Source organism: Arvicola amphibius, chromosome 2 (assembly GCF_903992535.2).
Source record: "Arvicola amphibius chromosome 2, mArvAmp1.2, whole genome shotgun sequence".
Taxonomy (NCBI): domain Eukaryota; kingdom Metazoa; phylum Chordata; class Mammalia; order Rodentia; family Cricetidae; genus Arvicola; species Arvicola amphibius.
In genome coordinates this window covers 190,093,528-190,117,070 of record NC_052048.2, presented here as the reverse complement: position 1 = coordinate 190,117,070, position 23,543 = coordinate 190,093,528, and the positions used below count along the sequence as shown (strand labels likewise).

Here is a 23,543-nt window from a genome sequence, read left to right as displayed (position 1 = left end):
TGACCTTCCCTGTCAAATGATAAGGCTGTAAATATGTTGGCAACTCCACTCTGTTGTGAGTTCCTGTTCTTTCTCATCGCTGTGGGGATCCTATGGTACCAACAATCAGTAACAACAAATTAAAACAAAATTTATTATATGAAATAATTAGAAGTTAAAAATGCAGTATATAGTGCACAGGAGGAAGCTGCTGAAATATGTCTGAAATTAGACTTTTTCCATTTGAAACAATAACATCCAAATCAAATTTAAAATAGCAATTTGATTACATATTACCATTTATTTAAATGAAGACAGCTTAACTGACTTTTGGATAGGAAGTGAGGTATTTTATAATATTTTTAATGCTATCTTCCTATTATGCAAAATTTATTTTAAAATATGGGTCATTTCTGCTTAGATGTAGTTTTTTAAGTAATTGGATAAATTATACAGCATACAGGCTTCACCCAGCACAATGTACTCTGCTTAATGATTGTGTATTCTGTCTTAATTTCATAACTCATAAGGATTATTTTTTTCTAATTTAGCACTACTCTTCCCAGGTTGATATCTCAGGAGAAAAATCACGATGAACAGGGCAGAATCAACTCAGATAGTCTCTAATTACTGGGGAGGAAAAGCTGGGAGCATCTGTGGTTTTCAGTTTTGTTTTGTTCTTTGTTTGTTTGTTTCCCCCTTCAAGAAATCATAAATACACAAAAGAAAGAAAGCTTGCCAGTCTTTCACGTTTAAAAGGGTTTCATACACACTTTTGAACAAAAGTGTACGGCAGTTTTCTACCTCACAGTTACTTAAAGCAGAAAGGACACTGATGGGGTAGCCAGAAAGCAGAGGAAGTAGTACAGGCTACGAAGCTGACTTTTGCTGTGTCTGGGAACCCGTGGCTCAAATACAGTAAGGATATTTTATCTTGCAAAGTTTCTCTGTGGTCAGGATTTGGGGATTGGCTGGCACTTCAAGCACATTGTCTCAGGAGACTCATTTGTCCTGGCATTGGTTCACTGGTAGCACATGGCCCGCTCACACAGCAGGCAAGCTGGTGCTGGCTGTCCATGTGTAAAGTAAAGGGTTGATCATCCAAAAGAGCCCTTGAGGTCCTTGTGACATCATGCCTAGTCTTTCTTAAAGAAAATAATCTTTGAGCAGCTATCCTTTCCTTCTTTTTTTTCTTTTTGTTATGATTTCAGCCTCAGAATTCACAGAGCAACACATGTGCAGTATCCTGTCTATCACTCACATAGATAGGTCTTCTTAGATATATGGAATATAAAGAAAGAAATACCAGATGGCACTGTTCAGTGAGTATTATGTCAGAGACACTGCCATAGAAGAAAGTGACAAAGAAAGAGGAACCCATTCATGAACACGTGTCTTTGTGATAGGAGAGAGTGTATCTTCAGTCAAGTAGAGATTGTGAACAGTGTAACATGAGATGAGAAAAAACCTAAAGAATGCTGACATATCAGATGTCACTTTCAACACAACACAATGTGTGTGTCTAATTGTGCCCTCATTGTAGTAAGCTTTTTTGTAGAACAGAAATGGAAATAAATTACATTAAGGTGTATTTTTCTCAGAAATCTTAACCATGATTTTGCCTCACTCTCCTTCATTCCTCAGAGATAAAACAGAACATAAAAAAAAACCCACTGCACAAATATTACTACTGCATTTATATTCTGATTTCAAGAGATCTCATCTCTTCTAGAAGAGGTGTGAAAATGAGGATACTGTATCATGAAGCTCTGATCTACACGGTTTTAAAGATATGTGTATTTTAACATTTTGGCCCAATGACAATAGATTGCATGTTTTACCTAGTTTCATGTCTAGTGGTGCATTAAGGACTCCACACAAATGCAACTCAGGGAAAGAACATGCTTATTTCAGCTTGCAATTCTAGCTCACAGTTCTTCATAAAGGAAATCAAGGCAGGAACATAAATACAAGTTTGTTTACTATTCTACACAAAATTACCTCCAACCAAGAACACAATTCACAGCCACAGAGCACGAACCATGAAAAATACTGGGTGCCACCTTCCCGGCTATGCTTAGCTAGTTTTCATATACAGCCTAGATCTACTTCTTCATAGAGTGGTACTGTCCACTGTGGACTAGGCTCTCCTACATTGATGGAGGAGGGTCTTTTATCAATCTGTTGATTTCATTGGTTAATTAATAAAGAAAACTGCTTGGCCTGATAGGTTAGAACATAGGTGGGTGGAGTAGACAGAACAGAATGCTGGGAAGAAGGGAAGTGAGTCAGTCGCCATGATGCTCCTACCTGAGACAGATGCCAGGGCAGACATGCTGAATCTTTCCCAGCAAGCCACGATCTTGTGGTGGCATACAGATTATTAGATATGGGTTAGTCAGGATGTGAGAGCCAGTAAGAGGCTAGAGCTGATGGGCCAAGCAGTATTTAAAAGAATACAGTTTGTGTGTTGTTATTTCAGGGCTTAAGCTAGCCAGGCAGCCAGGAGCCAGGCGGGAATGAGCTGGGCGGGAATGCAGCCTGCAGCTCATTCTACACTACATCAGTTAACAGTCAGTACAATTGCCCATAGACATGCTGCCCACAAGCTAGGCTGCTCTAGGCAGTTCCTCAGTTGAAGCACTCATTTAAATATAGGTTACTTTAAATTAACTATTAAAGATGTCTAGGACAATGCCATTAAGTACTACTTCTCAAATGTTAGTCCTACAATCTTGACAAAAAAAAAAAAAACATGAAAAGCAGATAGGGTTCCTAAAATGGCAAGAGTTCAGTTTTATAATGTCCCTGTTTTGTTTTGATAATAAAATCCAAAGCAGATGTCTCCTTAACATCTGTTCTGAGTCAGGTATCCTTGGTAGTACCTTACATATCAAATCATTTGTGCCCTATAACCACTGTTTTATTCTAGCTTTATAGATAGCAAAAGAAAATTTGTACTGGGTAGAAAGGAATTTAGATCCTCAAAGTTTATAGTTTGACCACTGTGCAATTATCAACTCCGCTATCTCAAAATTAGCATCCATTAACAATGACTGATATTCTCCGCATCATGGGGCTAGAAAGGGGAACGGACACATTTAGAAACCTACGTATATTTCTCTTAATTGAGGTACCAATGTGAGGCTTCTGGGTCTGTGGTATTTTTTATTCTTTACTCTTTGAGGCCCACCACCCAGCTCTCCAATAAATACACAGAGACTTATTCTTTCTTATGAATACCAGGCCTTAGCTTGGCTCATTTCTAGCTAGCTATTCTTAACTTATATTATCCTATCTACCTTTTGTCTCTAGTCTCATGTGGGATTCCTCTCTGTATGCTGTGAATGTGTTTTATTACCATTGGTTAATAAAGAGAAAGTCAGAAGTACACTTGAATGCATTGGCACAGGAGACCACTCCCTAAATATAACCCCAGTAGCACAGACACTGAGATAAACAATTAATAAATGGAATCTCCTGAAACTGAGAAGCTTCTGTAAAGCAAAAGACATAGTCAACAAGACAAAATGTCAGCTTACAATGTTGGAAAAGATCTTCACCAACCCCACATCAGACAGAGCGCTGATCTCCAAAATATACAAAAAAAAAAAAAAAAAAAAAACCTTAAGCAATAGGTCATCTAAAAAACAAATAATCCAATAAAAAAAGTGGGGTATGACCTAAACAGAGAACTCTCAACAGAAGAATCTAAAATGACTGAAAGACACTTAAGGAAATGCTCAGCATCCTTAACCATCAGAGAAATGCGAATCAAAACAACTCTGAGATTCCATCTAACACCTGTAAGAATGGCGAAGATCAAAAACACTGATGACTGACAATTTATGCTGGAGTGGATGTGGGGTAAAGGGAACATTCCTCTATTTCTAGTGGGAGTGCAAACTGATACATCTGCTTTGGACTTCAGTATGGCAATTTCTCAGAAAATTAGGTAACAACCTACCTCAAGACCCAGCAATATTGCTTTTGGGTATATACCCAAAGGATGCTCAATCATACCACAAGGACATGTGCCCAACTGTGTTCATACAAGCATTGTTTTTCATAGCCAGAACCTGGAAACAGTACTACACAGTAGAAAAAATAATGACATCTTGAAATTTGCGAGCAAATAGAAGGATCTAGAAAAACATCATATTCAGTGAGGTAACCCAGACACAGAAAGACAAATATCATATGTACTCACTCATAAGTGACTTTTAGACATAAAGCAAAAAAAAAAAGACAGTCTAAAATTCACAACCCCAGAGAACCTAGACAGCAATGAGGACCCTAAGAGAGACGTATATGAATCTAATGTACATGGGAAGTAGAAAAAGGCAAGATCTCCTGAGTAAATTGTGTGTGTGCGTGTGTGTGTGTGTAGTTTTCTTTTAATGCTTTTTGATCTTTGTTTTCACACTTAGTTACTGAATTCAAGTATTTTGAATGTGTTTTGAAAAGTGTTTTGAAAAAAAGTGTTTTGAAAACCTGGATGAGTGCTGTGTGAAGTTGCATCTATACCTCTTTATAATTGGTCAGTAAGAAAGAACTACCACATAAATAAAGGGGAACTCAACAGTCACATGCTAGTTAATATGCTTGGAAAATTTGTGGACCCTCTGTCAAATTCATAGGTTAAAAACCTTTGCCACAAAGTCATAATTTTTAGGACAATATTGTAGTTTGAATGTGAAAAGCCTACTATAGATTCATGTGTCTGAATGCTTGGTCCTCTGACTGGTGGTGCTATTTACAGACCTTTAGGGGCTAAAGCCTTACTAGAGGAAGACCATCACTGGGCGATAGCCTTGGGGTTTTGTAACTTGACCCCACTTCATGTTCTCTCTGTGTGGACAGGCTCCAAAGCTACAGAGAAACCCTAGCTCAAAAAAAAAAAGATTGAGAGAAAGAGAGAGAGATAGGTAAATCCAAATTTATAGTTTAAGTTCCTAAATCTCTGTTCTTGCAACATTTATTATGACATAATTGAGTTCTGAAATGATTTAATAAGCGGGTCATATAACTTCCATTTTATATAGCACATGTCTACACAGCATACGTTTTAAAGTGTGGTTTGAGCACTGTTGATAGGATATTCATTAATATTGGTGAGTGCAGTTTTGTCCTAGAATTAATCAGACAAACATTGTCTAGGTAATGCTGAGGCTCTTGTGAGTTCTTTCGGTTCATCTGAACCTTCCCTCCCATACTTTTAAGACACCTCCCCATCTCTTCTGTTCAAATTTTGAAGTAATTTTTTGAAATTATTGACACATTTTCATCAATGCCTTTTCCATTTGCTCTAAGCAATTTCCAAGTCAGATATTTATTAAACACATAAAGACATTCTCTTTCTGTGTTGTTAATTCATCCAACATAATAAAAGCAGGCTTCTTATAATTTTTAGAGTAACAATATGAACCTGTTTTCCAGGTGAAATATAGTTGCAAAATGCTGCATTTTGTGGCACAGATAAAGTCTGTTGCAGTTGAAAGGAAGTCATCTCCCAGTGCTAAGTAGGAAACATAAAGAGATCACATACAAAGCAAGGCTTCCTTCCTTTCTGGCTTCTCCTGTTGAGGTTGAGGGAATAGTGAAAGCTCAGAAAACATGCCCATCTGCCCAGGCTCTGCATCACGTGGAAGGGCCCTCAATGAAGAACATTTGGAAACTTAACCATCATACTGGCTCATAATGCCCTTCCATGTAGCTCATCCTGTCTCCACTGTTAAAAGTGCTTTCTCCTAAAACAAGTATTCTTAGAAGTCAGTGCTTCAAATATAGTACCTTTGGAATGGGGAAGAAAATGCTTTCAACATACGAGTGTGGCAGCATTTAGCAGGGTTTTTCCCCAAATTCCAATAAAAGGGAAGCCTAGAGATGGGGTAAAACATTAAATAGCATAAATGCCGGTGTGAGAGGAAAATAAAAGGCATGTTGTTTTCATCAATTTGAATTTTGATATGGTCTAGATTTAGGTGATTAGTAGGGAAAGGAGTCTGCCCTTGTATAATTCCAATTATTCCACAATTATTTTTTTAATTTTGAATAAACAAAGTAGCTTAATTGGCATTGAGAAGTGTTAACTGTTCAACCAGAGAGTAAGGTTAATTCATTTCAGATGACGTCATTTCAGCCTGACTTTGCCAAATAATTTCCAGAACAAAGAACAAATATATCTTGTCAGTTTTGAAACGTATCTCTAAAATTTTCTGACTATAGAAATATTAAACCAAAATATCAAAGTTATATACAGTGTATGTAGCTGTATCTCTCTGTATCGCTCTCTCTCTCTCATTTATCCTTTAACTTATTCTGTTGCATATAGTGTGGATCCTTCATCTTCTTCTTATGCACATAGTGTGGATCCTTTAACCTCTTCTGGTGGACACAGTGTGGATCCTTTAGCTTCTTCTGTTGCACGCAATGTGGATCCTTTTATCTTTCTCATTGAAGTTCTTCCTGCAGGCTGCTTACTTTCTTGCAAGTGGCCTGTATTTACTAATATAATTTAAAGTACCTGGACAGAGTGGCAAAAATTGACATGCTATAGGTTGGCCTGTGCTTAAGCAGCATGCAGGAGTGTTCATTCATACTAGGTCTGGTGGTTTACTTGCATTATATGCAGCAGTTAACACAGGGTGTGTCTTGAGCACTAATAGCAATTTAATGAATGACTGACTGCTTTGTGAATCGCCAGTCTCACATGCTCCTTGCATCTTTTTTATCAGCTAAAAAGGTCATTATGTTCTTCCTGTATTCCATGTTTTATGATCTTATTAATTTGCTATGCATTTGCATTTTGCAAAACTCATACTAAGATATTCTAAAAATATTTTTGTGCAAATGTTGGCATGGTTCCTAAATTTAAGTACTTAAAAAATATAAACTGAATTAAGATGTCTTTGTATTTGATATTTTTAGATGACAAAATCTAAGGTGAGCCTAAGTATTTCTTTCAATCATGCTTTCCTCCGTTGCAATAAAGAAACACAGAAAATGTAATGGGAATGGTCTCTTAGCCTTCAGTAGGTAGCTCGTGTGTGTGTGTGTGTGTGTGTGTGTGTGTGTGTGTGTGTGTGTGTGTGTGTGTGTGTTTTGCTCTAGCTTAGAATTATAGTCTGGGGAAACTTATCTCATGATACTGTCTGTCCTTAGCATGATCTTAAGTATGGTTTTCAGTACACTTGCCATGGAATATCCTTGCTACCTTTCACTGGTTTATAGTTTCAGCCATGTTAAGGTTGCAGCATCTGTTCAAATAACCACAACTGAAAAAGCAAACCATGATTGATTTTTGTTCCTTCTTCACTGTATAAAACTGCTTTTGACTTCAAAGAGTTATCTTAGCTGAGAACAGAGGATAGAGCAGGAACCTGAGAAGTGATTCATGGAAGTATATGGAAGTGAATGATTAGTTCATGTGCCTCTGGTCTTCAGTGATGCCATAAATCCTGCAGGGGTTCTTTAACGTCAGGCTAGATGCCTGCCTCTGTCAAATCTCATATAGACTAGCATATATTATAAACTGAGAAATCTAGGGAATGAGCAAAAATTCCTTTACCCAGTCATTCATTTTTTAAAGATGTCACGATGACATGCCGACACAGGATGAAAGCATAATACTACTCTCTTTTAGTCATAAAAGCTAAATTTGCATATTTATAAACACCAAGACCCTTCACGTATGGCAAAATACACTTTTAAAGCAAGAGATGAAATGCTAATTGATGATAGTCTAAGACCTATCTGTGACCTCTCAAGTCACCATACTAGTTTATTCCCATACTGAAAATGTTAAGGTGCATTGGTTCTTAGAATAACGAGAAAGACCATGAATACCTAGCAAAGCCGAGGAAGGGGGCTTCCCACTGTGCTGCTTAAATCGGCGGTTTTACAGCAGTGCTTCTCTCCCCAGGAGAGTAAAGCTGAACATGTATATGTGCTGTTTCCTTTGCGTTATATGTTGGAAGCTAAGGGATCTTCTCCCAGGGAGTTAATATCCACCAGAAAAAAAATTATTTTCTTTCCTTCATCATTTTTCACTAGAATTTTCTAGAACACCAAACATACAATGTATTTAGCTGGCTTCTACTAAAACATAAAGCAGTCCAAAAACAAGGAAGAAGAGGCATTAAAAGTAAGAGTGAATATAAACACATTGAAAATAAGACACACCCATAATGTGTGAATCCTTCTTTGATAAGCCATGGGAAACCTCCCTTATTGTCAGAAATGCCAGGGGGTACAAAGGTCAGGGCCTCCATGCAGACTCCAGTTCTCTTCCACTGTTCTTGAGCTACTACCTGATGCCAGAAGGTTGCAACTTAGCTGTCACCCCTCCGATAGTATGGCATTTCTCCCATGGGGGCCTAGAAGTTCAACCTAAAACAGAAAACTGAGCCAGGCTCTACCTTCATAAAATACCATTGAATCATTTCCTCCTAAAGCCAAAATACCTGTAAAGAACTGAGAATTGCTGCCACCCCTTCCTCTAGAAACTGCTTTATTATAAAAGAAACATCTTCACCCCTTTCAGGGTTTGTTAAAATGTGCAGTGTGTGGTATTCAGGATGTCCATTTGTATTATATTCTGAATATCTGTCTTCAGAGAGAATTATTTTGCTTTGGAGAACAGGAGGGAAGGGGTGGGAAACAAGTGTGTGGTAAATAAGCCAATCTCAGTCACGTTAAGGGAAAACCATACAAAGCAATAAAGACAGACCATGGCTCACCTTTTCTAAAGGTGAGGTAAAATCAGAACCAGCTGTCACGGCTGTTGTGATGTGACTGTTCCCCTTGGGCGCACTGCTCTTCTAGCACAGGTTTCAGACCCGCCATCCTCCTGCCATCCGCCCTTTTAGAGAAGATTTGCAGTTGAAGACATTAAGCAGATTACGGTGATGGAGGACTCCCATTGGCTAATAAAGAAACTGCCTGGCCCATTTGATTGGCCAACCCTTAGGTGGGCGGAGTAGACAGAACAGGAAGAAGGAAGTGAGGTAGATGGCTCAGTCAGATGCCACGCCTCTCTTAAGTTAGGCAGACTGCCATGCCTCTCCTCAGAGAGAGATGCGAGATGCAATGAAGCCAGCCACCAGGTCAGACATGCTGAATCTTTCCCGGTAAGACACCATTCGTGGTGTTACAAAGATTATTAGATATGGGTTAGTCAAGATGTGAGTAAGAGGCTGAAAATAATGGGCCAGGCAGTGTTTAAAAGAATACAATTTGTGTGATGTTATTTCGGGGTATAAGCTAGCCAGTGGCCAGGAGCTGGGCAGGATGAAAAGCAGGCCTGCCCGCAGCTCCTCACTACATTACGGACAGTTCCAGCCCCCATGCACACATGCAAACTGCCTGCAGTGTACTCCTTACCATGCTTCCATGGGTTCCTTTCTAGCAAGTGAGGAACTAGTGTTGACTATTAGCACCTGAAATGTGCATGGTAGAGGCATGCCTCCGATGCTGGCACAGAAGTCCATCAGGGAGCAAGCTGTGTTCTTGTGCAACCCAGGACCACTTGCCCAGAGGTGACACTACCCAGGGTGGACTGATCCCTCCCACTTAAGGTTCTTTCATATCTCATCCTGTAAACCCATTGCTGCCTCCCAGGCATGTTGTCTGTACCACCATCAACCCATGCTTCTGTATACATAACATCTCCTGGGTGTGCCTTTTCTCTCAACAGCAGACACCCAGTTCAAAATGCATTACTCCTTAAAACAATTTATTTAATTATATTTAAGACTTTTCTGATTGGATATTGAAATAAAATGTCCCCTATTGTTTTAGTGTTTTCTGTGGCTATGACAAAACACTAACCTAAACCAACTTGGGGCAGAAAGGGTTTATTTTGCCTGCAGTTTACAGAACATCATTGAGGGGGGAAGCCAAGACAAGAACCTGAAGGCAGGACTGAAGCAAAGACCATGGGAACGTGCTGCTTGCTGGCTTGCTCTCCATGACTTGCTCAGCTTGCTTTCTTATTCAGCCCAGGACCAATTGCCCAGGGGTGGCATTACCCGCAGTAAAATGAGTCTTCCCACTTAATTGTCTATCAAGAAAATGGCCCAGAAACATGCAGATAGGCCAATCCAATAGAGATCTTCCTCAGTTGAGGTTCCCTCTTCTCAGGTGACTCTAGTTTGTCTCGTTGACAAAACTAACCAGTGCACCTATTTGTACATTGTGAGGATCTCAGTGATGGCCACAGGAGATAGGCTAACTACTTATAGTGCTTGTGTTGAGTTTTCAGTATTAGAAACCTGACTCTCAGACAATTAAAGATTTTACTTGGGAAATGATCTTTTATATATAATTAAACAAATGTTTGTTTTTGAACCTATAATCTAGGATCACAAAAGGCTGTATCGTCAGTAGGTGCAATGGATGGTATTTTTAGAATTGGCAGGTATGAGGAATAATACTTTATATGTGCAGCTCTGGATATATTTAACCAATTTATCAACTGTAAAACTGATGATTATAGTAAGCTGATATAGAAAAGCTCTTAGAACTCAATCAGCGCTAGTCAGTTTTTAGGACTAAAGCATGCACTAAGGTATTTGTGGTTAGCGTCTTCCCCTTCTTCATACTCGCTTTTTTCCTTCAGGGAAAGCACAGGCTCCACGTAGACACTGGATTAGAAGGCAGCTGGTGTGGCCTTATTCCTGTTGGACAGCACTGCAACCAGGTGACGACAACAGGCCTGAAATGGAACCTCAGTGAGTAAAACCCTTCTAGAGAAGGAGGATTTCTTTTCCCATTTTTGAGAGAGAATTTGTTTGTTTTAGTCAGAGATCACTTTAATAAAAACATGAGCTTCCGGATAAGCCTCCTGTTCAAAGGCATCTGCATCACATCTAGGAGTTTTCATCCTGAATGTCTTTGATGTTCACATCAGTAATCTAAGGATGACTGACAGGAGGTTTTCTGCAGTCCCTGTACTATTCGAATTCCCACCACAACTCTCTGAGTCGTTTGTGCTTTTCATTTCCTGTTATGTTGTGTTGCTTGGAGCCTTAGAAGGTGCGCTCCTAATTTTGACTTGTTTTGTGATGACTTCCAATAACCCAGCATCTCTTCTTTAAACTGTATGGAACATTTATATGTCTTCTTGGAGAAAGTATAGTATCAAAGTCTTTGCTCATCTACTAATTAAGCTGCTCCATTTGGCCTGGGGTGTGAGTCTTTCGTGTGCTCTAGTTATGAGTTCTTCATCAGATATATGGCTTACAGATATTGTTTTTAGAATTCTTGCTTGCATTTTTATTTCCAAAAACTTAACTAACTAAATTAATTCTGATGAAGACAGTCTTTCTTTTTGCTTATGCCTTTGATACCATGTCTGTGATGCCCACCTTCTCTCTTGATTTATGTATGGGAACTACACTTTTTAGAAATAGCTAAAGTTCTGAACTTGCAAGAGCTTTCCATAGTTAAACCTTTGAGCTCTCACAGATTACCTTCTGTTATTAAATATTTAAATGTTTTCAAAAAATTATGAGCTACATTAAGCTATTCAAAAACTGCCTGACTTGGAAAAAACAGAATGTGGGATCTGTTTATTCAATAAATGTTGATGCACCCTTCAAAAAAAAGAGAAAGAAAAGAGAAACTGCCAGGCATGGAATCACTCAACCATGATTAGCCACAGCCTATCTCGGGTTGTATAAGAAATATGTACAATCATGTCATTCTTTTCTAACTAACATGTTTACCATTGAAATAGTTTGAAGATAGAAAGATTATTTTTAAGTCCTTTCTGTGAGTCAGTGATGAAACAATTAGAAAGACTGGAACTGCTTTGAAGCACATCTAGAGACTTGTCAGTTTGAGAAAAGAGCAGGTCTCCTCCCTGCACCTAAGAGTGTAATGACTTTGAAGCTGTTGATGTGAGCGCCCATTAGAAGTCTTTTGAAAACACTGCAACCTAAATCAACTGTTTCGGTTTCTACCTTGCCCATTACTTACAAGGCTCCAAAGGAGACAGCAGTAAACTCTCTGCTAGATCTAGTGGTACCCACATTTTCCAATGCCAGTGCCAGGAACAATAAAACGCCAAGCCAAGAGACAGATGGGGGAGAGGCACTGTAGCCCAGCATCCTAGTCCCGATGGTAATGGGAATCCTAAATCCAAGTATAGTTCCCGTGAGCTCTTTAGAATACCTTCCATCCTCTGGTTCCCACAGCACTGTATACATGCTGATTCTGAAGAATAGTATTCTCTGAGAAGGATGTAATATTTGATCTTACCTAAATGTAATATGCCATTATTCGTTTGTTTAGTTATAGGCTGCTTTGAGTTTTGAAATGATCATTTTTCTCTACATGTTTATGATAACAAATGGAAAAACTGCTGGGCATGATGGGGCACATCTGTAATCTCTAGCGTTCATGCAACTGAGGCAGGATGATTGCTACTAGTTTGGGGCCAGATTGGATTACCTTACTAGTAACAAGCAAGTTAAAGGAAGATTACCTCAAAATGAAGTCAGTTCCTATCAAGTTCTTAGCACATACGAAGAGACAGAATTGAAATTATCTTTCAAGAAAATTCTTGTTATAGGGTCTTCTAACGCATTGTATTTAGAAGCAACAAAATAAATATGATGGTATATGTTGACTACAGAGATGTGGGTTGATTTCGTTCACAAATGCCCTGTTTTACTCAGTTCTGCACTCTGGTCCATCATTGCTCTGTCACAGCTGCAAAGTAGTCCAACTCTGAGAATAAGGGAAGTTCTACAATATCTTAGTTCTTAATCCTTCTTGCATCACTGAGAATAAGCAACTTCTCTTATGGGAACCCCCACAATTAACTAGTTTCATGCTTTCAGCTGTCCATATAACCCACTTTAAGGTCTGGTGCCAGAGGTTTTGAAAATAATCTAATTTATATGTTACCAATCTACAAACCCACACATCACAGGTTCACATTTTAGAAAGTACAAAAGATACTTTTTAAAGTGTCATCTTAAAGAGCTGAAACTTTCCAAATAGCAGTTTTATGGTGTAGCAGCATGCTATCAGCATGCAATGAATCAGGCCTTGGACAAGAATTGCTTAGATTCTGTCCCTTAGGAGAGAAAGTTGTCTCAAAGGTCACTGCACCTAGGCCTTCTCTGCAAGCACCATGTTGTTTTGCGCTGTATTATCATGGTGGACTCTGTTGTGGGAGATTTGTTCACACTGACACCTGAGACTGCCAGTAAAGTTAAACCTTGAATCAAAGGGTGGAGTCAACATTCAGCTGGCCAAGGTTAACCATAGAGTCTTTGGTGGACCCAGATTAGTAAAGAGACACAAGAAGAAATAGGGAGGGGTTAAAATTTGTGGCCTTTTCAAGTAGGAAGCATGGAGAGGCTGGGCTAGCATCTATTGCCCCTTTTTCTATTGCACTGGATCTATCGGATTTTTACCCCAATATCTGACTCCTGGGTTTTATTTAGTAATAGAACAGTAAAAGGAATCACTTCAGGACTCCTCTTTGAAGCACATAAGGCTCCCGTTTCCACCCCTTGGAATGCCCAAATGATTTGTAAATCACTTCGATGAGCTAGCATGTCAGTGATACGTCTTTACGGCCTCTGTTGGTAAGCGTGGTGGGTTTTGTTTGATTGACAGATTCTACTTCCATGCTTTGTTACTTCTTACCTTATTTGCCCTGGAACTGCTCATTCGTGGAATGTTATCAGTTCCTGGTCATCTTCCCTGATAAGATTCACTGCTTTAAATCTACATGTGCATGTGCACACACGCTCGTGTGTGTGTGTGTGTGTGTGTGTGTGTGTGTGTGTGTGTGTGTGTGTGTGTATGTGTGTGTGTGTGCCTACCAGAGTTTATATGATATGCACCACCTGCAGGCAGGTGCCCATGGAGACCAAAGAGAGCATAGATCTCCCAGAGCTGCAGTTCCAGATGGCTGTGAGCCACCCGGTGTAACTGCTGGCCATTGTTGAAATCCTGCTTCCCCTCAAGCCTCCCTCCTACTTTCTTATCTTGGATGTGATGAGAAAGGGCAGGGACTGTTTAATTGTACTTACTTCTTACATGAGCATGAGTGGGGGTTATTTACTGCAATGTACCAGTGGCTATACCTCTGAAGAAATATTAAGTGAATATTAGGTGATCATTGTCTCTTTATGAGGAGTGGGACCTCATGAGATCCAGTCCTCTGCGTGACAAAGTGGTGATGGGTCCAACCCTATGCGAGAAACTGAAATAAACTAAATAAACTAAATAAATAAACTAAAAACACCAGAAGAGGGAGATGCTGATGGGCAGAGATCATTAAGGACAAGTGTAACCACACAGAACCCTTTATTGTAGGGAAAGTCAATAGAAAAACTCTGACTCAGAGGTAATTTGCACTGACTTTACTCAAGTGTTGCCCCAGGGAAACATCGTGGGAAACTGTTAGCACAAGTATCTCTTTAAGATCCCTGTTCTCAACCTTGAAGACTGAGCCTGACTTTCTGAAACCTAAACAAAGCCATGTCTAGAAGACAGTGTCTCCCAGCAGGTGACCTGGTCCTCTGGCTCAGAATTGGCAAGTGCGAACCATCCCCTCTTGAGCACCACCCCTTAGAACCCAGCACACTGGCTTCCTCCTCCTTGCAGCTCCTCGCCTCCAGGCTCTCACCACTCTATTGAGATATGTGCTATGATCCATGTAGTTTAAGATCAAAGATTTCTCTTTTTTTTATTCATTTTACATATGCAGTTCTTCCTCTCCTCCCACCCACCTCCCCATCCCTGTCCATTCACTCCTAGAAGAGGGTCAGGCCTCCCATGGGGAGTCAGCTAAGCTTGGCATATCAAGTTGAGGCAGGACCAAGTCCCTCCCCCAGTGCATCAAGGCTGAGTAAGGTATCCCTCCCAAGGATTGGCCTCCAAAAGACCAGTTCATGCACAGAGATAGATCCTGGACCCACGGCTAGGGGTTCCACAAATAGACCAAGCCACTCAACTATCACCCACATTCAGAAAGCCTAGTTAGGTCCCATGCAGTCTCCCCAGCTTTCATTCCAGAGTCCATAAGCTCCCACTACCTCAGGTCAGCTGTCTGTGGCTTTCCCCATCACGTTCTTGCTTCCCAGCCCCCATGTCCCTTGCTCCTATAGTCCCTCCTCCCTCTATTCATTGAATTTAGGAGCTTAGCCCAGGAGCTTGGCTGTGGATCTCCACATCTGCTTCCATCAGTTACTGGGTTTCTTTGAAGATCAAAGAATTTCAATAAATGTTTCCCTAAACAATCTCAGCCTTCCAAAATTTCTCATCTATAGAACAGTGATTCTCAATCTTCCTAAAGAGGATATGGATTCTGAAGATGGGGAGAAACTGGGAGGAGTTGAAGGAGTGTAACCGTAATCAGAATATATTTTACTTTCTATAAATAAATAAGTATATTTTCAGTAAAAGAAAAAATACATAATAAATTTAAAAAAGGAAAAATGCAATAAATTGCACATGTTAGAATGGGCTAAAGTTAGTAGATCAAATAACAGAGAAACTTCCCTTATCACGCTATATGCAGACATACCAGTCCTTGCCATGAAAATTTTCAGAAGTCTGGGAAGTGGACAGAAACATCCCTGAATATCCTTCAGTGGGTGATGAATCCGAATCTGCATGGCCTGATTCCATAGCATGTTTAGCCTGTTCTTGATTTTGGTTATTTTGCAGGTCTGGGTAGTTTGAGTTTTAACTGTTGACCATAATGTTTATGATTCCTGTTCATATAAGTCATGCAGCTTCGTGTTCTGTACAAACAAAATGGGTTAACATTGCATGCAACTAGACTGTTTTATTTCTATTAGCAAATTTATTTCATCAGTACTGATGTGTTTGTTGTTTAACTCTCCTTTGGACTGGTGGCTTCACTTACTAGGTTTTCTCATGAATAACAGAAATAAAGCACATGTTTATTTTCTTTTTTCATTATTTTACCCTTTAAAATTATTCAGTAGCACAATGTATTACCACACCACTTAGGATATGTAAAGTATCACAAGCTGTTATGCTCTTTTATTTAAAAAAAAAGCAAAGCAAAACAAACAAACACACTATGTGCTGGTGCTGAAGAGACAGCTCATTCAGTAAAGTGCCGCACAGCATGATGCCAGAAGCCATGTAAAAAGCCAGGTGTGCTGGCTCAGGGTTGTAACCAACAGTGTAGGGGGGTGGGGGGTGAAAGTGGGCGCATCCTGGAATTTGCCGGCCAGCCTGCCTAACCTAATTGACAAGCCAGCAAACAAGGTGGACAGCTCCTGAAAAACAAGACCTGACGTTGACCTCTGCCCTCCAAACATGTGCACATACTTGCACACACCTGTCCACCTGCATACAAACAAGCATCCTCATACACATCCATATACATGCACATACTGACATCTGCACACACATCAACTACACACATTTTGTGAAAGATTATGTTTGTCAAACCCAGAGTCATAAACACTTGCTCTTATGTTGCTGTTCAAAGGTTTTTGCTCGTAGCTTTGGGTTCTGAATGTCTGCTTTGTATTAATTTTTAGATATGATGTGAGGTGATAATTCAGAGCCAGTATGTTGGTTCCTATAAAGAAATTAGCTGTGGTTCCCATAGGGATTGTCTGGATTCTGTAAATTCCATTGTAGAGGGCACCTTCTCAACAGTGTCAAATCTTCCAATCAGTGAACACATACTGCTTTTCATTTATTCAAGTATTAACATTTTTGTCCACACCGCCTTTCAATGACATCACTGAGTTACTTTTGCAATCCATTTTGTTTTATTAATTCCCAAGTGTTGTTTTGTTTTATGTTGTTATGACATAATTATCATTTCTTTTCATTCACATGTATCAGTGGTGCATCAATTGAGTTCATGTTCCATTACCCTGGCTACCTATATTATACCCATGGTTCTCTAGCATAACAGAACTTATAGAATGAATCTCTCTCTTTCTCTCATAGACAGACAGACAGACAGACAGACAAATAGATAGGAGACTTATTTATTATTAGAGTGGCTTATGGAAGATCCAAGAACCCAGTAGTTGTTCAGACCACAAAGCTAGATGTCTCAGCTGGTCTTCAGCATATGCTGGAAACCTGAAAAACTAGGCTCTATGCCAGTGAAGGAATGGACTTGCTAGCAAGGGAAAGAGCAAGGAGGCAAAAGCAAACTTCCTGTTTTGGTTTCCAGGAGAAGGTGTGTTTTTCTGCTCAAAAGATCTGGCTTAAAATTGTGTCTTCCCACCTCAAAGGCCCAGGTTAGAAGTGGATCTTCCCACTTCAAATGGTTTAATTAAGCAAAATCCCTCACGGGTGTGCCCATCATTTTGGGGTTTTAGTTATTCCAGATGCAGTCAAGTTGACAACCAAAATAGCCATCCAAAGAGCCTTGTTGAACAATTTTGTGGCTTTTTAAAAGTGGATTCATTAGCATTTTCTTCATATGAGAACATGTCTGGAAACATGATTTTACTTACTTGTTTGAAACATGGATGTCTCTGAAGTATTTTACTTCTCAAAAATAAAGGCTAGAACCATCAGTACAAATTTGAATACAAGTACAAGTAGACATCTGCCTTGATCCCAGTCCTTGGAGAAAAGCATCCACTGTCTCACAGTATCATGTGAATATCTTTCCTACCTGAAAGGACCCTGACAGCAGACCAAGGAAACAATTCTACCTGATTCTAAGTTGATGATCCTATGAGCTTCATGAGTTTGCTTGCAGGGATATGAGGAAGAGCAGATGGGCAGGAGCACAGCTGACTGGAGAGCAGCTGCCTCCACAGAAAGCCAACCGTGCTATGGATGATGATTCACAAAGGCTGTGTCACTGGCATTCCCTTGACTGTCAGGAAGCTTCTGTAAGGAGCCTATTAACTCCTTTCATTTATGTAGAGAGAGCCTCTTGATCTCACATTGTGTGAGTTCCTCATCTCGTGTGTCCTGAGCTTCTTAGATCTTGGGCACAGTCCAGCTCACTTCAGGAGAGAACATTTCGTTTTGAAAGAAATAGGTACACTAACTCCACCCTTGATTCATCCTTTAGGATGCTTCTGTGTGGTGTTTTCTGAGCCTTAGAAAAGACAGTGTAGATATCTGATTATTTTTTGGATTTGTGGCTGAGCAATGGACTACTATGCAATAACAGCCTCTTATCCTCTGAAGCTCGACTGATGATGAATTTCTGTAATAACCACTGTCTACTAAAAAGGAGATGTTCCCCTCCAGTCCCGACACAGGCAGAAGTAATAGTTCAAAGGTGTAAACACAGTCTTCAGGTCACTTTTTCTTTGATGCTGGCTCTTCAGTTTCTCCCTTTAAAGAGATCTTTGATGACAGGAGAATCACCTAGATAACCCAAGTTACTATCACTTTGTATGTGGTGACTCTTAGAAGCAACAGGCTCAGGGCCTAGAGACTGTAAGTGTGTATTGAGTAGGAGCTGTCAGTTCAACCTGCCGTATTAGACTCATAACCAATGGACTAAATGATGCTCTGCAGTAACATCTTTAGTACAGACTATGCCACTGCATTTTCACAATCACTCTGAAAATAGGCATGAATATTATTCATATTCTTGAGAAAATTCATCTCAGTGTTGTCCTTCATTATGACTTTGGGGCACTAGTGTGAAGACTACAGATAAAGGGAGAACTGATTTTGTGGACATGTTTCATCTGGTGAGAGTTCCAACTCCCATTCAGCCAAGGCTCATATTCGGGTTCAGCTAAATGTGTAATCTAATGCTTGGGAAACCTAAGGAATCCATTAGGCCAAAGCTATAGTTCCAACCACTTGGGGATTTAACCTCTATTTAGCCATGTCTCTTGTCTGTGGTCTTTATTAGCCTTAGGGTGATTAGGTGAGAAGGCAGGAGACAGAGGGCTTGGCTTTCCCTTGTTAATGTGATAGATGTGTGTCTTTAGAATCTCAGGAAATGATCATTTGCTTCCCATGTCCATGCACACGTGAGCTACCTGTGAGCTGTTTAGGCCAGTATCACTTCATTCCTGCCATTTCCACATGTTCATGCTTGTACCATGATACAAGTCTGCATTTGCTTACGTACACAGATTTTGTCTGCCAGGTGCTATGGATAATAAAATTTGTCCTTTTGATGACTTCTGAAACTGGCAGAAGGATGATACTCTTGTAAATCGAAATTTTTTTGGTATACCTCATATACTGATTTTATTTGTCAAAAATAAATGAATAGAATTGATTTTTACAAATTTCTTAGTTGCCAAACTCCAAATAATTTTGAAAGGTTTTCATATACTGTTTATAAATAAATTACCTTTTCAAGCATGTAAGACAATGACTTGCAAAATATTATCAATAGGACTAAGTATACACACACGTGCACATTCACACACGTTTCCCTGACCACTTCCAGGACTGTCTTTTGCATTTTAAAATTTGAACTAGACATGAATGATTTTTCTTCTTTAAGACCTTACCCTTATGTGATTCTGCTGAGAACAACAAAGAACCAGCAACAATTTACTTTACGTCCTAGCTATCCTGTTTTATTTCTAGAAAACACCCAACAGTCTGACAACATACATTTGTGGTGGTTGATTCTGGGTCATTTAAATATGAAAACAATTAGTGGGCATTTGTAGAGAATATGACCAATGGGAGTTTGTGTGCATGCCAGGTTTGCATTGACCTGTGTTCAGGAACACTATTATAACTCAAGTTCACCTCCCAACCTGTTTAACTGAGTTGATTTTCCAGTAGTTATGTGGGCAGGTTGACTGATGAGTGTGACTTCAGTGGAAGCTCAAGAGTCCCTTTCTATTTTCCCTCCTCCACCTTTCATATCTGTACTGATTCAGATGTGGGCCCGGTGCACTCAGCCATCCAGTTAATATATCCAGACAAGAAAGCAATAACTTTAGTGATTACATGAATTGTAGAGAAAGAATCAAGGAGTGTTGTGAATAAACGTTTACTGTGGGAACAGCTCACTGGGTATAATTTTCTTCTAGGCCCACATAATAACACTTTATATTCTGAATAGCTCTTTCTCATATTCTGGCCTGTCCTTTCTCTAAACTCAATCACATAGCTCAAGCTTCATATTAATGTGGAGGGGATATCATTAGCCTCATTTTATAGGTGAAAAATTAAGATGGACAATACTGAATAGATTGTTCAAGTTCATATTTTCTAACTTAGTCCTTTGTGTACATGGATGAATTTATCACCGGTCATTAGCTTGTCTGTTTCCTTAAGTTTGGACAGTATAAAAGAACCTATCTTAAAGTTATTTATCACGATGAATTTTCCCCCAAATTGGACAGACTCAAAGCAGAGAGGAGAGAACAAACACTTTAGCAATTAAAATCATGCAGGGATCGCCTAGGATATTCATTCCAGGAACTGAACTGCTAACACAGAGGACAGTATTCTGTGGAGTGCACTTTGATTTACCTGTAACTTAAGTTCACTGAGACAGCTCATTTTAGGAATGATTATAAACTAAATGCTATCATCATGCTTCTCGGGGAAATTGTAACAAGAATTAAAAGGCGAAAAGATGCATCTAGTATTCATGAAGGGAAGTAACCTGTTCAAAGAGGGTTTTGAGCAAAATGCTCTGCAGGTGGCTCTCTCATCAGGGAGCCACTACTTTGTTCCCTAGGTTGTTTGGAGGTCAAATTGCTACCCCCCCAAAAAATGGAATGGAAATCTGAAAACATTTGAAGAATACTAAGCTTAAATAAAAAGAAGTGGTACTCAAAAGGCAGACATGGAAGTGCTAGCCCTGAAAGCCCAAACAGAAGCATCTTTACCTAAGAATGTGTGTGTGTGCGCACATGTGTGCACGTGTGCCTGTATGCATGCAACCAAAGTTTATTGTGAAGTAAATATTCTTATAAACACAAAATGTATTTTGCTATATTTCGAACAGTAATCAAGGTATAAACATCACACACAGAGCAGATGGATTCCTAAGCTATGGAACACAGCAAAGAATTGCACAGAACTCTTCCCTCTCTAGACAAGAAAGGCTAATTAAACCAAGTAAGGAAAGTAATGACCTCCAACTTGGAGATTACAAAGTAGGCAAAATGATGGTTTTCAATGCTTCAAACCTGTTGACAAAATACATATCTAGACATTGTTGTCAATAGCTTACTGTCTCTGTTATTTCTACCTTGAGTTTCCTCATAATGTAAAAGAAAAAAGGAAGTATATAGCTGTTTACTTTGGTTACTGATATGAAGGAAAAGATGGCAACAGGGCTCAAGTACTGACACCAGCACCAATGACTTGGACATTACCAGGACATCACATGGATCCTTAACACACAGAGAACCAGTGGGTGACTACTAAGGTTTTCTTCATTTTAAGAACTGGTGAACCCACAGAGAAGGGATGCAATCAGATAATAAAAGACAGGAGCTTAATTTCTATGACAACATCCCTGTCCCTAGTGTCCTCTGTGGTAGCAATGAAAAGTTCCAGAGAAGCTGAGACGTGATGAGAGTTGGGGACCTCTGCATGACAACTGTTAGGGGTTCCCGCTGTACTGTGTGTTTATTTCTGTGTAAGTTGTTTGTGATTTAGTTCACTTCATGATGATGGCTTTGAACACTGTAGATGGTGGTGCCCTAATTATCTTTAGCATCTGATGCTTCATCTTGAAATAACAACTCGTCTCTTTGAGCCATGTGCTTGTTTTTCCTATATGTATGTGTCTTAAAGAATGTACTCATAAAAAAATTATCAAAGCAAGAAAACTTTCTGATTTTTTTATATTTTGTTTATTTATTTTGTGTGTGTGAGTGGCCATGCATGGCATAAATGTGAAAGTCCAAGGACAACTTTGTGGAGTCTTTCTCACCTTACGCTCTGTGACTTCTTGGGTTGGAACTCAGATCCCACAAGCACCGGTAGCCACTGGGCCATCTAACTGGCTTTATGGTTGCTGGTTTGTTTATTTGGTTTGTTTTTTTTTTTTGCCAGATAAACTTGATTAGCAATTTTGCTTACCTATTTAGAAAATTACTAACTTTAAAAAAAAGTACAAGCGACATGTCTTCCTGGAAAGAGAAATGAGTTGTTCATAATTTAAATTTGGCATATAATTAAGAAAGGTAAAAAATAAGACCTATCTTGGCTCCACTGACTTGGCGTCTTACCAAAGGCATGTTCTCTGTAAAGACAATGATATTTTAGTTTCTACCGCATCCCATGGTTTGTGCTGATTACAATAGGAAAGAACTACATAGGGCTCAGCTCTATAGGTAGAACCAGTACAAAGCTTGAGTATGGTGGGAGATCTGGCTTTTTGCTTCTAGAGCTGAATAAAGAGAGAATGAAGACTGAGGTGGTACTAGTTGCCTTCTCCTCCTTATTTGATGCTCCCAAAACACAATGTGATTATGCATAGTCAGCACCTTCCTCCCCATCCACTGCTGTCTGAAATGAGTAAGTACACTGATCAGTTCAAATCTTTTTTCATCTCTTGCGTTGTTTTTAGTATTTTATCTTAATTGGTATAAATGTACTATTGTGTCCTGTCCTCCCAGGAGCCTGTTAAGGCATTTGCTTCTCAGCATTTTATGTCACTCACCCCCACACCGCATAACTCTATCCCTGGTATTGCTAGAATATGGTTTCCCTTTAACAGCTCCTCTGGCTTCAAAGGCCATTAAAATCAAACCATTCACAAATCTTGGTGCTCCTTATCAAGTGAAACATTTTCTTTCTTTTGAATTCTTAGCCCATGCAGCTTTTTGGAATCTGTGACAGTTAGTGTCATCCTTCATACATGCTTCCTGTTCCTTTGCTAGAATACATTTTCCTTGGATGAGATGCTTATATTGGTCTCCTCCTAGTTATCTGCATTAGTGCCCTGCCTACCTCAGGTACTTAACAACACTTTTAAATGAGCAAGTGTATTTTACCTACATGAATTCTATAATGAGACAGAGTCAGTGGCACTATGGCAAAAAGTAATGAAGCAGGAGAGCATTACCAAAAACCACAAAAGCCATGAGGATAATGAGGGATAGGTTGAATTCTAATTGTGGAAATTCTTGCAAACCCTGCCAGGAGTTGATACAGTTTAAGGTGATGTGACTAGAATGCAAGGTGTGTGTGTACATGTGCATATGTGTGTATGTACACATGTATTTGTGTATGTGTGTATGCATGTGTTTGTGTGGATGTGTGTGCATGCATTACTAGTCAAAGCATGGTCAGTGTCTAAAACATTTCATTAAATTCTACATTCAGCTGTTGAAAACACCAAACACACACATTTGAGGGCAAATATCATCATAAAAATAAAGGGTAATGAAATCGATTTTCTCATTAGTAGTTCTTTATTCCTGAAACCTCTAATATTTGCCTAGTAAAGACATAGAGAGCAGAAACCCTCAACATACTCTGTTTTCTGCGGGGTGTTAATGATGAGGAAGTATTGGTGTATTTGAGAGTAAGGAAGCCTTTCTCAGCTCCTGATAAGCTTGACTCATAGGGCTGTGGTCTTAGAAAACTCAGCCACCAAAACTGCCCTGAGCCAGTGGCTTTTA

At 39.5% G+C, this 23,543-nt stretch overlaps 1 protein-coding gene across 1 annotated transcript in view; it reads left to right on the top strand.

Moving 5' to 3' along the window:
* The window catches only part of Tpk1 (thiamin pyrophosphokinase 1), a 332,106-nt gene that overhangs the window by 246,465 nt on the left and 62,098 nt on the right, over positions 1-23,543 (top strand). The window contains exon 8 of the mRNA XM_038319484.1: positions 10,601-10,712. Coding sequence (XP_038175412.1) covers positions 10,601-10,712 — 112 coding nt within the window. The remainder of the gene's footprint in view (positions 1-10,600; positions 10,713-23,543) is intronic.